The 16318-nt window shown below is 43.6% G+C and overlaps 1 protein-coding gene across 2 annotated transcripts in view; it reads left to right on the forward strand.

Annotated features, from left to right (window-relative positions):
- Positions 1-16318, forward strand: part of carm1 (coactivator-associated arginine methyltransferase 1) — an 83356-nt gene that overhangs the window by 31084 nt on the left and 35954 nt on the right. For both annotated transcript variants that reach the window (XM_068021078.1, XM_068021079.1), the window contains exons 6-7: positions 1003-1180; positions 12537-12627. In XM_068021078.1, the coding sequence (XP_067877179.1) occupies positions 1003-1180; positions 12537-12627 (269 nt within the window). The remainder of the gene's footprint in view (positions 1-1002; positions 1181-12536; positions 12628-16318) is intronic.

The raw sequence follows: 16318 nt of genomic DNA on the forward strand, positions 1-16318 counted from the left end.
TTTGGTGAGACGGTTTTGGTCTGCTTACCCAAGCAAGGATATACTTGCCTTAGATGGGGTGCAACAAAGGTTCACTAGACTGACCCCTAAGATGAGAGGGTTGTCCTATGAGGAGAGATTGAGTATTCTCTGCAGTTTAGAAGAATGAGCGTTGATCTAATTGAAGAATATAAAATTCTTAAGAGGGCTTAACAGGGTAGATGCTGAGGCTGTTTCCCCTGGCTGGTGAGTTAGAACTAGGCAGCATAGTCTCAGGATAAGGGGTTGCCATTTAGGACTGAGACAAGGAGAAATTTCTTCGCTCTGAGTTCTGAATCTTTGGAATTCTCTACCTCAGAGAGCTGTGATGCTAAGTTATTGAGTATATTCAAGACTGAGATCGATAGATTTTTGGGCACTAAGGGAATTGAGAGATATGGGGATAGGGCGGGAAAGTGGAGCCGATGTAGAAGATCGGCCATGATCTTTCTTAATGGCGGAGCAAGTTCAAGGGCCCATATGGCCTACTTCTTCTGTTTCTTGTATTCTTAATTGCACCCTGGATTTAAACTGATGCAAATGTTTGAGTAAGTAAGGCTAGCGTATAAATGAGATGAAGAGTCAGTCTTGGCTGGCCTGCACTTCAAGACAGTAGCCACAATATACAACTACTTCTGGGGTATCGCTGTAGATGTGGTAGAATCATGTGGTATAGCCTAGATCTTTACAGTCGTGTTGGTAGAAAAGCCTCACCTGGGTGAGCTTGTTAAGTGATGCCAAACCTGTCACTGCAACATAGGATGCAATATACCAGGTAGTTCTGGTGTTTCTCCGTCCATTTCTGCAAAATTGTTTGGTGTGGTGAGAGTTGAAAAATTTAGTAAGAAAATTCTGCTTTGTCCCCTGTATTTGTAATTTGGTAATAAAATAGAGTACATACTAACATAATACACATCACAGCAATGACCAGATATTCAGATGTTGCCTGACGCTAATGAAAATGGTGGCTATTCTATTTGGCAGCTTCTGGTGAAGAGCAACAACCTATCGGATCGCATCTTCATCATCCCTGGGAAGGTGGAGGAGGTTAATATCCCAGAACAGGTTGATATCATTATCTCCGAACCCATGGGCTACATGCTGTTCAATGAACGAATGCTGGAGAGTTACCTACATGCCAAGAAATGGTTGAAACCAAATGGTAAGATTAATTCTGGATGTAGAGAATGGGAAAGTAGGTTAGTAAATGGAGTGGTAGAGTTGTACTTGGGTTTATTTATAAGTCGGAGGCATAATTTTGCCTCCCTCTCTTTCAAAGACTCTGATGTATTGAGTGCATGAGGCCTCTGTTTAAGCAAATTCTCGCTGGAGTTGCACACTAAATGGAATAATATATTAAAAATCTTTTGTGCATGTGTTTTGATTCACTGTTGCTTCTCCCGTTATCAGTGGACTATTGACTTAGGATGTGTTTGGTCAAATCAGAGTTTTTCCATGAGGGCATGTTTGACTCAAATTTGCAGCTTCTCCTCCACACCACTGGCACCACTTCCTTCCCTTTGTAGAGGTGGTGTAAATCTTCCCCGGATAAGTGTACAGGATGGTGTGTTGGTGCTTGTTTTAATGCTTGGGGAGACATGGACATTTATCCTTGATTATGGGCTGTTGGAAAGAGAAGAGAAAGAAACCAGCCAACTGTCAGGAAGACTGTGAGCAACAGGGAAACAATTCTTGACCATAGTTCTGGTGAAGGAGAAACATTTGCAGGGCTGTGGAGAAAGGGCAGGGGGAGTGCGACTAATTGGATCACACTTTCAGTGATTTGAATAGCATCCTCCTGTACTGTATCATTCTAAGGGATCATTCTGAAGACTGGCTTTACCTATGTTAAGTAAATGACAAGGAATCTCTTGGTTGGTTTGGCATCTTTAGTCTGATTCCAGCTGCATGCAGCTGAATCTATCTCCTTGGGGAGAAATTTTTAAAAAAAAAATCTCATTTGTTCATGTTGTAAAAATGTGGAAGCTGTGGAAAGGATGTATTTTACCAGACCTGCTGGTGTGTTAAAGTTACGGAGCAGCTCCCAGGGTCTGATTTATTTATTTTTTTTAGACTGGTGCTGGCTTTCATGAACTAGTCAACATAGCTGCAGTTGGTCTGCAGGACGAGTACTTGCGACATATTTTTCCCTGTTACTCCAGTTACTGTGGTAACTGAAAACGGTGAAAGTTCATAAGAGCATTGCAATGTGCCCACTTTCTTTTACTCTCGCTCTCTCTCTCTCTCGTGCTCTCGCTCTCGCTCCAATTTATCCATTCCTGTCTCATTTTTTTTAATGTCTATCTGAATGTACAATTCATTGGAATCCTGGCACAGCCGCTACAGAGATCCAGAAGACTAGAGTTTGTGCCTTTTTTAGTAGGGCGCTCGCACCCCAGCTTCAAAAATAAGTTCATGGAGCTGACTTTTGCAACATAGGACTTGTGCACATGTATGTACATGTGTTATCAGGGCTTCCGGTCACTGAATATGCTGATGTGTATATCTGTTAAAAAGGCAAGGACTGTTCTGTAGTCAGATTATTTTAAACCTAGGTTCATAAATTTGGTCTTGCGTGGATAGCTGCACATGGTTTTTATTCTGTCTGTTTTCATATTTTAGTTTTTCACATGAATGCCTGGAGTGCTTCCTCCCTTGCTGTACCTCGGTGGAATGCTGTTGCTGCCATGTGTTTGCAACTCCATTTTAAATTGACACTCCAGCTGATGCCTGTCCTCCTTGGAAATCTGTGGGGTGAATCATTCTCAATTAAACTGCACCCTTGTTGCCACTGCTGAGTGGCTTCTGTAAACACGTTTCAAAAGAGCTTGGAAAGTTTACATCTGATCAAATTGAAAGTTTGCCTCAAATTGTGCATTAAACTTCTCTTTTCTGAGATCAAAGATCATCCGAAATTGGCTCAAACTTTGGTGAGCAGCAAGTGGTGATAGAGATGGTCATAGACAGTTATCACAATGCTTTGGACAAAACAGTCGCAAAAATTACACATTGTGTTATGGTTTGTAGGAATGTAGCAAAACATAATGCACTTGCTGCCGGGGGAGGTGGTGGAAGCAGGTACCATAGAGACGTTTAAGAGGCATCTTGACAAATACATGAATAGGATGGGAATAGAGGGATACGGACCCCAGAAGTGCAGAAGGTTTTAGTTTAGGCAGGCATCCAGATCGGCGCAGGCTTGGAGGGCCCAATGGCCTGTTCCTGTGCCGTACTGTTCTTTTGTTTATAAAGCACTGATTTGACAACTGGAGTGTTGTATCCAATTCTGGGCAACACACGTTAGGAAGGATGTGAAGGCTTTAGAGAGAGTGCAGAAAAGATTTGGGAGACTGGTTCCAGGGAGAGGAACTTCAGTTGCATGCATAGATTGGAGAAACTGTGTCTCTTCTCTTCTGAGAAGAGATTTGATAGTGGTGTTCAAAATCGTGAAGGGTCCAGACAGAGTAGATAGAGAGAAACTGTTCCCATTAGTGGAAGATTCAAGAACCAGAACAACTGATATAAGTTGATAGGCAAAAGAACCAATGGCAATATGAGGAAACACTTTTTTTATGCAGCGAGTGGTTGGGATCTGGAATGCACTATGTGAGAGTGTGGTAGAGGCAGTTTCAATTGTGGCTTTCAAAAGGGAATTGGATAAGCACTTGAAGACAGAAAATTTGCAAGGCTGTGGGAGGAAGAGCAGGGGAGTGGGACTAGCTGAGTGCTTTTGCAGAGAGCTGACACAGGCACAATAGGCCAAATGGTCTCTTCTGTGCTGTAACCATTCTGTGATTCTATGATGGGTATCATTGTTGGTAGATGAATTGTTTTGTGAGAGTGTGGGATCAGTTGAGAAAGAAGTTTCAATTATTCAAGTGTGACAGTTAATCATTTATTGGCTAAAATCTGTGTGTGTAATTGTTCCTCGTCTCTGACCCACAAACGGTACAAGTCCCTTATTCAAGGCTGGTTTTCACTGAAGTATATTCTGATTGATGCTTAAAGAAATATACCAGGAGAGACTTGTAACAAAATAATTCTGCTCTTCCTGCATTCATGTTGAAAATAATATAGGGTGGATGGGAGTTTGAAGAAATATAAAAGGCCTGTCTGCTGTGAGGGATATGATAAACAATTAGCTCAGGACTGAAGCCAGTGAGAGAACAGGAAGTCTGGACTCCATACTGCTGTGATGTCCTCTAGCCCTATTAATGACCATAGAAATGCTGTTTAATATAGATGGTAGCTGTCAGTGCATTTGACTATTTGCAAATACAGCCAAGTTTTATTGCTGAACGAAGCTGCAGTTTAGTTTAACAAAAATACAATTGGACTTTCCTCTTCTCTTAACTGTCAGTAAATCTAAAAGAATTTCCCCTAACATAGGTGCAGTTTTATGACTTGTCATCCTGAGTTTGTTTGTTTGTATTTTGGATTTTGTTCAGCTGTGTACTTTTATTGTGCGGGTTTATGTTCTGCATCTGGTGCCTGTGTGTAAAAATGTGGTCTGGAGCATTTCTTATTAGAACATATTAAGGGTTGCTTATGTTTGTATGCAGGAGTGGATGATTTAAACAGAGATAAAGCAATCAAAAATACAGATGGGCAACGATTGACTCAGTTGAAGCAAGAAAAAGACCATAGTATGTTGAACTGTATGTCAAAGAGGAAGAGTGAGTTGGCCTTCAAATAGGGAAGGAAGAGGAGGTGGAAGTTGATTGTATGGGCCCTGATGTCCTTGAGTGTACAGTGAGAGTTTCAATAAGTGAGCTTCAGAATAGAAAAGCCACAGATGTTGGAGATTCTCGCAGAATTAATGAAAAACCTAGGGAAGGAAGCAACAACCCAACTTGGCGAGTTATGTAAAGCTCTCTGCTTTAAAGGGAAGTGGTCAAATGATTTCATGAAAGTCGCAATGCCTCTAGAGGGGAAAAGCTAAATGCTAGCAAATGTGACAAGTTTCGTACCATCGGTTTGTTTCCCATGCCTCAGGTTATGCTTAAAAGGTGGTTAAGAACAGAAATTGGAACTATATCTTGGCAAAGATCAATTTAGGTTATGCAGAGAATACTGAGCAGGAGAGGCAATAGGGATAATGAGTTCTGTATGGAGAGTATAGAACCTGATCAGGAGGTGTACATCGGCTTTGTAGATTTTGAAAAAGCCTTGGATAGAGTGAATTGGATCAAACCAATGGGGGTGCTAAAAAATATTGGTGTGGCATGGTGAGAGAGAGAGGCGCCTGATGATGGAGGTTTTGTATATGGGACTAACTGAAAGTGTTGGGGCAGCACTTGGGGAGTCAGAATAAGGTTTGATTGCAAGGGGAGTGAGACATCTGCTCCTCATCTGTGTGTTGATCAATGTGTGCAGAAGCAATGGAGTACAGGAAGAAACATTTAATGAGGATGGGAAAGGAGTTAGATTGTTGAATGACAAAAGTGAAATACTGCTGACACTGGAAATCTGAAATATAAACAGAAAATGCTGGAAATACTCAACAGGTTTGGCAGCATCTGTGGAGAGAGAAACCGAGTTAATGTTTCAAGTCTCTGACCATTCATCAGAACTAATGACTAAGCTTTGATAGCATGTTCCATAAATGGACTACAGTTGGTAGATAGTCTGAATACTGCAGTAATGGATCATGGTACGAAGATGATTGTAGGCAAGACCAGTTACGAAGGTTTCTATGAACGCAGGTGAAAGAGTGAGCATTTTAAAAAATGATAAACAGTTGGATTAGATGAGACAATTTAAATATCTCCGGAGTATAACGATTGAAGATGGTGAGAACTGGGATTACAATGGGAAAAGTTGCATTTAATAGAAGGAAGATGATGTGAACTGGACAACTGAACAAAAGACTGATTAAAAGTTTGCGATGGTGCATGATAAACTCAGGAGGATGAAAGGGCAAAAGACAGAGGGAGGGAGGGAAGGAAGGAAAGATGCTTCTACATAATTTGAAGAATGAGAGATCATGTGGAGAATTGAAGAGAGAAGCAAAAACTTTGGAGAAGAGAGAATGAAGCCAGAACCTGCCTTAGGCAGACCACTGATGATACAGAAAAATATTGCCTGAGGGGAGAGAGAATCAGGACCCATAAATGTTGTGTGGTGGTGCTGTTACTCTGCACTTTGGGCTTTTTGGGCATTGGCACAAAAGTACCATTTCCAGACAGCCGCGTCACAATAAATTCAGTATAACTCCAGTTTAGAACAGCACAGTTCTGGACAGATGGTATTACCTTATCGTACTCCTGTGTCTAATGGACTTAATGAGTAAGTAGCAAATCTATGCATTTCATTCTGCCTCCAGTCATCTACCATAATCTGGGATTCACAGCAGTATCTAATTTTGCAGCAGGTTTGGGAGGGGCGGTAGTTTTTAGTATTTCATTGATTACTGATTATCAGAACTTCCCTCCTGAACCCTCAATCTAACAGTTGTTAGACAGGAGAAGCTAGCTTTGTGGAATCGTATACTAGACGTTCAATGATATTTGTAAGATTTTAAATTGCTGTGATTTATCTATATTTCCCATCCCCAACCCCCTGTCCAGTTCAGCCTTTTATCAATCGTGCTCTGTTTGTCCATTGGAAATTGTGTATGAAAGGGGACAGGAATGCTGATGGTTTTTAAAATTAGCATGTGCCAAAGGCTGGCACAGAGGAAGAGACCAGCGCTTAAAGATCTGTTCTGTAGTTCAGATGGAAGGAAATTGAAATTGCTTTTGGGACTGATGGGTGTATGTCCATTCATATAATTGACTGTAGAGGAAGTAAAAGCTAATGTCTTTGTAAAGGGATCTCCTGTGGGGCTTCCAGCAGTATTGGTTAGTGATTCCATCTTGGTCTATCATTACCTTGATGATCAAGAATATCTTATTATCTGGCTCTGTAAGATGTAGATCAGGTTTATAACTGAAAAATGGTTAAAGCCTTTATTAAGTAACATTTGAATGGTATAAAATTCTGATGTACACTGTTTACAGCCCCAATCAAATAGAAAAGTGCTGTTGAAATCTAGTTTTATAACTATCTTTCTCTCTCGTAGAATAGGGTAGGTGTATATATAACTTTTTAATGAAATTGTGGATTAGCTTATTATGTTAATGTTCTAATGGAACATAGCAAAGTGACTCAAACCAGTATTACTAGAACCAGTTTTATCTAGTATTTTGTGCTCTAAACCTGTTAGAGATTGCTGGAGATTTATGGTTTTGTGGAATCATCAAGTCGGTGACTGAACTCCTTTAGTGATAAATCGGAAGCCTGTCCCACCACATGCTCTCCCTTTCATTCACATTTGATTTCTAATGAGATTTCAGTACTCAGTGTATTTAGCTCATTGAATGGACTGCTATGTTCATTATTGAGTGTGGGTATATACACATGTATAAAGCGTTTGAACCTTCCAAGAGGAGCCATCAAGTAGGCTGAAGTACAAATCTTGGTCTTTTTAAAAAAAAATCTTTTGATTTGCTGAACCCTTCCTGAACCAAAGTTCAGTGTTGTTCAAACGTGAAGTGCGAGCCAGCCACCTGGATGTACTTATTAAGTAGTGGGTGTCAGGGGGAAATTTTTTTTTTTTTTTTTGAGGCTCCCTGTCCCTGTGTATCTGACAGATGGATGATGGAGTGAATGTGACTCAGAGGCTTTGCTAAGTGCTGTTGATAACTCATTTACTGGCTGACAGACTATGTAATTGAAGCTGTGAGCTTTTGTTGTCCTTCCCCAGATGTACAGAACAGTAAAATGCACCTTTAATGATTTCTTTAAATGCATCGTCCAGTCTTTAGTCTGGTTGGACAGCATGATTAAAGTGTAGGCTCAAAGATGAAAGACAATAATATATCAAAGCCATGTTGCTGTTTTGATCCCACCAGACTCGTCTCAGCTGTATCTCCCAATGATTAATTTCAAGGATGTACCAAATCGGAACTCAGTGATGCCATTGATTCTCTAGCCAGCGGAAAAGCCCCTGGGAAGGACAGCATTACCCCTGAAATAATCAAGAGTGTCAAGCCTGCTATACTCTCAGCACTACATGAACTGCTATGCCTGTGCTGGGACGAGGGAGCAGTACCCCAGGACATGCGCGATGCCAATATCATCACTCTCTATAAAAACAAAGGTGACCGCAGTGACTGCAACAACTACCGTGGAATCTCCCTGCTCAGCATAGTGGGGAAAGTCTGTGCTCGAGTCGCTCTAAACAGGCTCCAGAAGCTGGCCGAGCGCGTCTACCCTGAGGCACAGTGTGGCTTTCGTGCAGAGAGATCGACCGTTGACATGCTGTTCTCCCTTCGTCAGATACAGGAAAAATGCCATGAACAACAGATGCCCCTCTACATTGCTTTCATTGATCTCACCAAAGCCTTTGACCTCGTCAGCAGACGTGGTCTCTTCAGATTGCTAGAAAAGATTGGATGCCCACCAAAGCTACTAAGTATCATCACCTCATTCCATGACAATATGAAAGGCACAATTCAACATGGTGGCTCCTCATCAGAGCCCTTTCCTATCCTGAGTGGTGTGAAACAGGGCTGTGTTCTCGCACCCACACTTTTTGGGATTTTCTTCTCCCTGCTGCTTTCACATGCGTTCAAGTCCTCTGAAGAAGGAATTTTCCTCCACACAAGATCAGGGGGCAGGTTGTTCAACCTTGCCCGTCTTAGCGCGAAGTCCAAAGTATGGAAAGTCCTCATCAGGGGACTCCTCTTTGCTGACGATGCTGCTTTAACATCTCACACTGAAGAATGCCTGCAGAGTCTCATCGACAGGTTTGCGGCTGCCAGCAATGAATTTAGCCTAACCATCAGCCTCAAGAAAACAAACATCATGGGGCAGGACGTCAGAAATGCTCCATCCATCAATATTGGCGACCACGCTCTGGAAGTGGTTCAAGAGTTCACCTACCTAGGCTCAACTATCACCAGTAACCTGTCTCTAGATGCAGAAATCAACAAGCGCACGGGAAAGGCTTTCACTGCTATGTCCAGACTGGCCAAGAATGTGTGGGAAAATGGCGCACTGACACGGAACACAAAAGTCCGAGTGTATCAGGCCTGTGTCCTCAGTACCTTGCTCTATGGCAGCGAGGCCTGGACAACGTATGTCAGCCAAGAGCGATGTCTCAATTCATTCCATCTTCGCTGCCTCCATGGAATACTTGGCATCAAGTGGCAGGACCGTATCTCCAACACAGAAGTCCTCGAGGCGGCCAACATCCCCAGCTTATACACACTACTGAGTCAGCGGCGCTTGAGATGGCTTGGCCATGTGAGCCGCATGGAAGATGGCAGGATCCCCAAAGACACATTGTACAGCGAGCTCACCACTGGTATCAGACCCACCGGCCGTCCATGTCTCCGCTTTAAAGACGTCTGCAAACGTGACGTGAAATCCTGTGACATTGATCACAAGTCGTGGGAGTCAGTTGCCAGCGTTCACCAGAGCTGGCGGGCAGCCATAAAGACGGGGCTAAAGTGTGACGAGTCGAAGAGACTTAGTAGTTGGCAGGAAAAAAGACAGAGGCGCAAGGGGAGAGCCAACTGTGTAACAGCCCCTACAAACAAATTTCTCTGCAGCACCTGTGGAAGAGTCTGTCACTCTAGAATTGGCCTTTATAGCCACTCCAGGCGCTGCTTCACAAACCACTGACCACCTTCAGGCGCTTATCCATTGTCTCTCGAGATGAGGAGGCCAAAGAAGACTTTTTTTTTATTTAGAATGATTGATTTTTGTAATAGCATTGCTGTAGAATGCTAACTTTTGATTGGGATATGGATTCTCCCACCTCTTGCCTGTGCACGGTCCTAGAAATTGAATCTGTCACACTCTACATGGCCCGAGTGCACAAATGCTCCCTTTTCGCTTAGTGAGAGTAGGTAGTAATCTAGGCTTGTTCTTGTCTCCTAATAAAGCAGCTCCATGTGTGTAATTGAAATAAATGTAATATCTCGCAATCATACATGGCGACAACTTCAGGCATGAAATCTGCTGAGAGCCACAGGGTCAGAGAAAGCTGGATCTCGGAGTGTTGTGTGAAGAATTCGGTTGAGGTCACTTGAAGACCTGCTGACCTAGCTGTCTAAAGTCTTGTCCTTTGTGTGGTCTTGCTACTGTGATTGGGGAATCTGATTTTAGGAGAAAAATGCAGTGATGTAGTGTGTCCTCTTTCTTAATACTGCTTGCTGGTTTTGACAAAAGGAGGGATTAATATTTCTGCCCATTTTGGTCCAGGACAATATTGCTCTCTGGTCTAATTCAGGCACCTAGCATTGGATGTCAGTGGTGAACTTAATGGTGCTTCTGTCGTTGGGGGGAAATCACTGGATCAGTTTATTTTTCAGATGGCCTGGCTTGTAGCACTTTAGATGCACATGTAGGATTAGATTTTATGCAGCTGGCGGGTATCCTGATGCCAGGCTAGAAAGGCGTGGGAATTCCCGGCTGCATTGTACCTCACACAGGTAATTAACTGCCTGGCACTGGGGTCCAGATGGGGATCCCGTCACCAAGAGCTGCCACTGAATCAGAAGGCCGGCAGCTCAGCAGTCCCAGCAGCACCACTGGGAGCAGTGGCCACTACTGTTAGTGCAGTGGGCCCAGCACCAGGAGCAGTGCTGTTGGCCCCGAGTGAAGGTAAGTGGGGCCAGGCTTGCCGGGGCCAGTCTGGCAGGCCCAGGTGGGGGCAGGGCGGTAAAGCCTGGCTACCTGACCCGAAGCCGACTCCATGTGTCGGGTTCGGGTGGGGTCTATATTCCAGGTCCAGCATTCGGCCTCGGGTCGGGCTGGACAGCGCTGCTTCTGGGAAGTCAGTGGATCAGACTTACTCATGATTCCCCACAACTCAATCTGCAGGAATAGCCTGCTGCCGGAACGGATGAAGGATATTCATGTCCAGTCAGGTCGGGCGCGAAAAAAAATTAAAGGACTCTGGCCCGGGTTGGGTTCAGGTTGGCTGTGGTCAGGTTGGGTTTTAATTTTATACCCGAGCCAAGCTTTAGTGGGCTGGTTTGTTGAGGATAGTGGCGGGGTGTTGGCAGAGGGGTGGCTTTTGCTGCCCGGAACTCTCTGTGAACCACAGATTGCCCAAGAAGGTGGAAGGGGGCTCCTGCCGCTGGTAAAATGCCAGCGGCAGTGGAATGAGGCCCTTAAGTGGCCATTAGTTGGCCACTTTCCCTGCCCCTAACTAAATTGAATGGCATTGGGAAGGTGACGAGCAGTCCACCCTCCCCCTCTGCCCCCCCCCCCCCTTCCATAGTTTTATGAGCCTCCACGCCACCCTGCCCATCCCTGGAGGGCTGATAAAGTTCAGCCCAGAGTGTGTTTCATCTATGCGCTAGAGAATATTTTAAAATCTACCTCAATGCCATGTTCCTGCGCTATCCCTATATCCCTTGATGTTATTAGTATCCAGATACTAGAATTTGGACCAGTAGCTTTAATGGGACCAGAATTCAGATCAGCATTTTCAACTTTGACTGATCCCACTTGTGCTGGTTCTTGGCTGTTTGATTCAGCAATATGTAAATATTTTTATCCCTCCTAGTTGGTTGCTTAAAATGCATTGGTTTGATTTTTTTTTAAGTTAATAACTTGTTCCAAAGTGAAGAACTCCTGTCCATTCTTCAGTCCACTTGAACTTCGACAGTGAAAAACAATGGTTGGAGATCTGGAAACAGGTGACCTGCTGTTTAGTCATTCAGCAGGAGGTGGGAGTTACACAGGCTGAACTACCCAATCTCTTTCCCATTGTCTTCCCCGTATCCCAAAAATACCAGGACATGCTAAGCACTTCTGTTTGACATTCCTCTGGCTCAGATTGCCGGGTGAGCAAAATTAGGCCCGAAAGCCAGTTTCAACCAGCTCCTTGTCACTCAGCATTCCTGTTCAGGTATTCAGCAACACTCCACTGTCCAATTTGACTAGTTTTAAAATGTTCAAAATTTGAGGAGTTTTCTCTCTCAGGCTGTGCAGGCTCTGCAATTGGGAGCTCCATCTGCTTCTAGCCCTATCCTGGGCCCTTCCAAATTGACAGCGGGCTGGGGATGATTCCCCCTGGTTTTTTTAAATGGCTTCAGTGTGAAGTTTTACCAAAATTTTCCTCAAGGTGCCCAAACCAATTTTAGTAAGAAAAACTGGAGTTTGAACGCCTTCATTCATTCCACACTGGTGTCAGTTGACTTTTTTGTCGTATCTCCCCTTCATACCACTTAAGGCCTGGTTAAATGGATAGGTAGGTGATCAGCTCCTAGATCTTTTCTGCCTTTGCTAGGCGATGCACAAAAATTAGGCTATAAGCCCAATTTAACATAGGGGTGTATGGCATGTGGCTGTTTTTCTGCAGCCCATTTAGCATGATTGAGATTGTAGTATCCAAGGCACAAATACACGTATTACTAATATATTGTACTAGCCTAGAAACAGCCAGGCCTACTTGGGTTTGTTTTATCACAGTCCTATAGGTTGCAATGATTAATGAATATTTGCTTTCATTCCAGGTAATTTGTTTCCAACTCTTGGTGATGTTCATCTTGCACCCTTTACAGATGAGCAGCTTTACATGGAGCAGTTTACAAAAGCAAACTTCTGGTATGATATTCTATTCTGCTGTGGTGGGAGGGGCGGGTGTGGTGGAGAGGCAGAGCACTATTAAGACTGAATGATCTGTTCCCCTCCAGAGTAATTATTCACTGAAAGCTGTGCACAAGGTACATGTTTTATTTTTTGAGTAAAATGTGTTAAAAGTAAGTAGCTTGTAAAATTCTTTAAAGTGTTTCATACCCAAAGTTGTTTCTATACACGGTAAAATATCTGTTCATCCTGCTATATAATTTAGGAGCTGCTTTTCCAGCACTAATATTTGTGCATTTTACTCTTCCTGTTACTCAGCTTCAGACTGTTTCAAGATATACCACCACACCCTTAAATGCCCCACAGTATTAAGAATTCTGTTGAACCTCGATGGCATCCATCTAGGTGTATCATGGTTTTTAAAAGCTTCCTTTTTAACTTCTCTGCACTATTCTGCAATAGTGACTTTTTCCTAGAATTGACCCTGTACCATGTTTTTTTATGTGCGTGGGATGTGTCACTGGCAAGGCCAGCATTTATTGCTCATCCCTAATTGTCCTTGAGAAGGTGGTGATGAACCACCTTCTTGAACCGTTGCAGTCCAACTGGTGTAGGTACACCCACAGTGCTGTTAGAGAGGGAGTTCCAAGATTTTCACCAATATATTTCCAAGTCAGGATGGTGTGTGACTTGGAGGGGAACTTGTAAGTAGGACTATAGGAGGAGGAGTAGGCCATGCAGCCCCTTGAGCCTGCTCTGCTATTCAGTTAGATCGTGGCTGATCATCTACCTCAACGCGACTTTCCTGCCTTATCCCCATATCCCTTGATGTCATTCGTATTCAAATATCTATCAATTCCTGTCTTGAACATGCTCAATGATTGAGCTTCCACAGCCCTCTTGAGTAGAGAATTCCAAAGATTCACCACAGAGTGAAGAAATTCCTCCTCGTCTCAGAATTGGGGGTAGACTATTTAAAACTATGTTCCTTGGTTCTGACACTCGCCAGTCAGGGGAAACATCCTATCTACATCAATCCTGTCATGCCCTGTAAGAATTTTGTACGTTTCAATGAGATCACCTCTCCTTTGAAACTCTAGAGAAGACAAGCCGAGTTTCCTCCATCTCTCTTCACAAGACAATCGCTCCATCCCAGGGATTAGTCTGGTGCGCCTCTGTTACACTCCCTCTATGGCAAATATATCCTTCCTTGGATGAGGAGATCAAAACTGTACACAGTACTCCAGGTGCGGTCTCACCAAGGCTCTACACAATTGCAGCAATACTTCTTTATTCCTGTACTCAAAATCCCTTGCAATGAAGGCAAACATACCATTTGCTTTCCTAATTGCTTGCTGCACCTGCAAGCTAGCTTTTAGTGACCCATGAACATTGGTCGTGTTCCCATGCAGTGTCTTCTAGGTGGTAGATGTTGTCAGTTTGGAAAGTGCTGTCAAAGGAGCCTTGGCAAGTTGCTGCAATGCATCCTGTAGATGGTGCACACTGTAGCCACTGTGCGCCAGCGGAAGGAGTGAATGTTTAAGGTGGTGGATGGTGTGCCAATCAAACAGGCTACTTTGTCCTGGATGGTGTCGAGCTTCTTGAGTGTTGTTGGAGCTGTACCCATCCAGGCAAGTGGAGAGACTTCCATCACCCTCCTGACTTAGAGTCTTAGAGAGATACAGCACCGAAACAGGCCCTTCGGCCCAACGAGTCTGCGCCGACCATCAACCACCCATTTTTTTATACTAATCCTACATTAATCCCATTTTCCCTCTCACATCCCCACCTTCCCTCAATTCTCACCACCTACCTACACAATTTACAATGGCCAATTTACTGATCAACCCACAAGTCTTTAGCATGTCTTCAGAAACCGGAGCACCTGGAGGAAACCCACGCAGTCACAGGGAGAACTTGCAAACTCCGCACAGGCAGTACCCAGAACCGAACCCGGGTCGCTGGAGTTGCGAGACTGCACTGCTAACCACTGTGCCACCCCATGTGCCTTGTAGATTGTTAACAGGCCTTAGGGAGTCAGGAAGTGAGTTACTCACCACAGAATTCCCAGACTTTGACCTGCTTTTGTAGCCACAGTATTTTTATGGCTGGTCCCGTTAAGTTCCTAGTCAGTGGTAACCCCCAGAATGTTGATGGTGAGGGATTCAGCAGTGGCAATACTGTTGAATTTCATGGGGAGATAATTAGATTCTCTCTTGTTGTAGATAGTCATTATTTGGCATTTGTGTGACATGAATGTTACTTGCCACTTATCAGCACAAGCCTGAATGTTGTCCAGGTCTTGCTGCATGCAGGCACAGCCTGCTTAGTCTCTATTGCAACTCATTAGTCGAATGAAACGTGTATAATGGGCACCTGCTAAAAACAGGCACTTAATGAGGAACCCATATAACATGTATGGTAAAATATACAAGATGCACTCTGAAACCATGGACACCTGGTAAATTCCAAACTACAGACAACCTTCAATGCACTGAGCCCTTTTACAACTTAAAACACAGCATGAGACTGCAGCAGGTTTTATGAAAGAACTGACATTTGTGCCGTGCTGAGTTCTTTTCCCAACATCCATAGTAGCAGAGAGAGCGCACTATCTGGGATCAAATACTTGCATGGCTGTATCCCAGGGCTAGAGGGGTAACTGCTGCTATGGACGCTGGGTAAAGAATTCTCTGGTCTTAGAATTTTCACAGTGCATGCACTGATTTTGAAAATAAGGACACCTGCAAGAAAGGATACTCCCTCATGTGCCCATAATTTACAGGTTTCACTATACTTCCTTCTAATATGGCCTGGGACCATTTAAAGCACAACTTGTTTTTTTTTTTTCCAATCTCCCCTTTTTTTTTTCGGCCATCCACTGTCCTCAGCAGACTTGCTGCTGCACGTATGTTTGGATCTCTAGGGACACGCTTGACTCTGCCATTCCGCTAGAGCTAGGATTCCTGCCACCCAGTGCTACTGAAGTCCTATGTTGACAATAGCTAGTGCTCTTGTACTTTTCCTATTCCTGTAAGAAAGTGACTGGTCTCCATTCAACTCAGTTTTTGGAATTGCAGCAAACCAATTCATTCCATTGCACAGTGAGTTAGAACATTTGAGAGCAACCCAAAAGCATTTAAGTATTTAGATGAGCACTTGAAATGCCATAGCATACAAGGCTACGGGCCAAGTGCTGGAAAATGGGATTAGAATAGATAGGTGCTAGATGTCCGCACAGACACGATGGGCCGAAGGGCCTTTTGCTATGCTGTATAACTCTATGACTCTGAGAAGCAAGATACAGTGAGAACTCTTAACTGATACTTACAGTTGCCTGAGTGCTCATGGGGGCACTTGGCTGCACTAATCTGCACGGTTCTCCCTGCTTGTCGCAAAGTACCTTGACTTTTCTGACACTTTTGATGCCTAAATCTCTTCTGTGAAGCCTCAAATGTGGACCAGTCCATGCACTGTGTTGAGCCATACTGCATGTTATATTTTGTGGTTGGATTAATCTCAAAGCATTTGTATGATTAATTCTGGTACTGTTAACATTTGGATTAGGGCTACAACAGAGATTTGTTGCTTGTGAACTTTGCTGATTCATGCACTCGTCATTTTTGTGCTTATGGAGTCAAGTTACTAGCTCCAGTTTGAATCTGAAGTCTGATTAGGAGATTTTATTTCATTATAGCTTTGATCTGTG

This window comes from Heterodontus francisci, chromosome 43 (genome assembly GCF_036365525.1).
Source record: "Heterodontus francisci isolate sHetFra1 chromosome 43, sHetFra1.hap1, whole genome shotgun sequence".
NCBI classification, from domain to species: Eukaryota; Metazoa; Chordata; class Chondrichthyes; order Heterodontiformes; family Heterodontidae; genus Heterodontus; species Heterodontus francisci.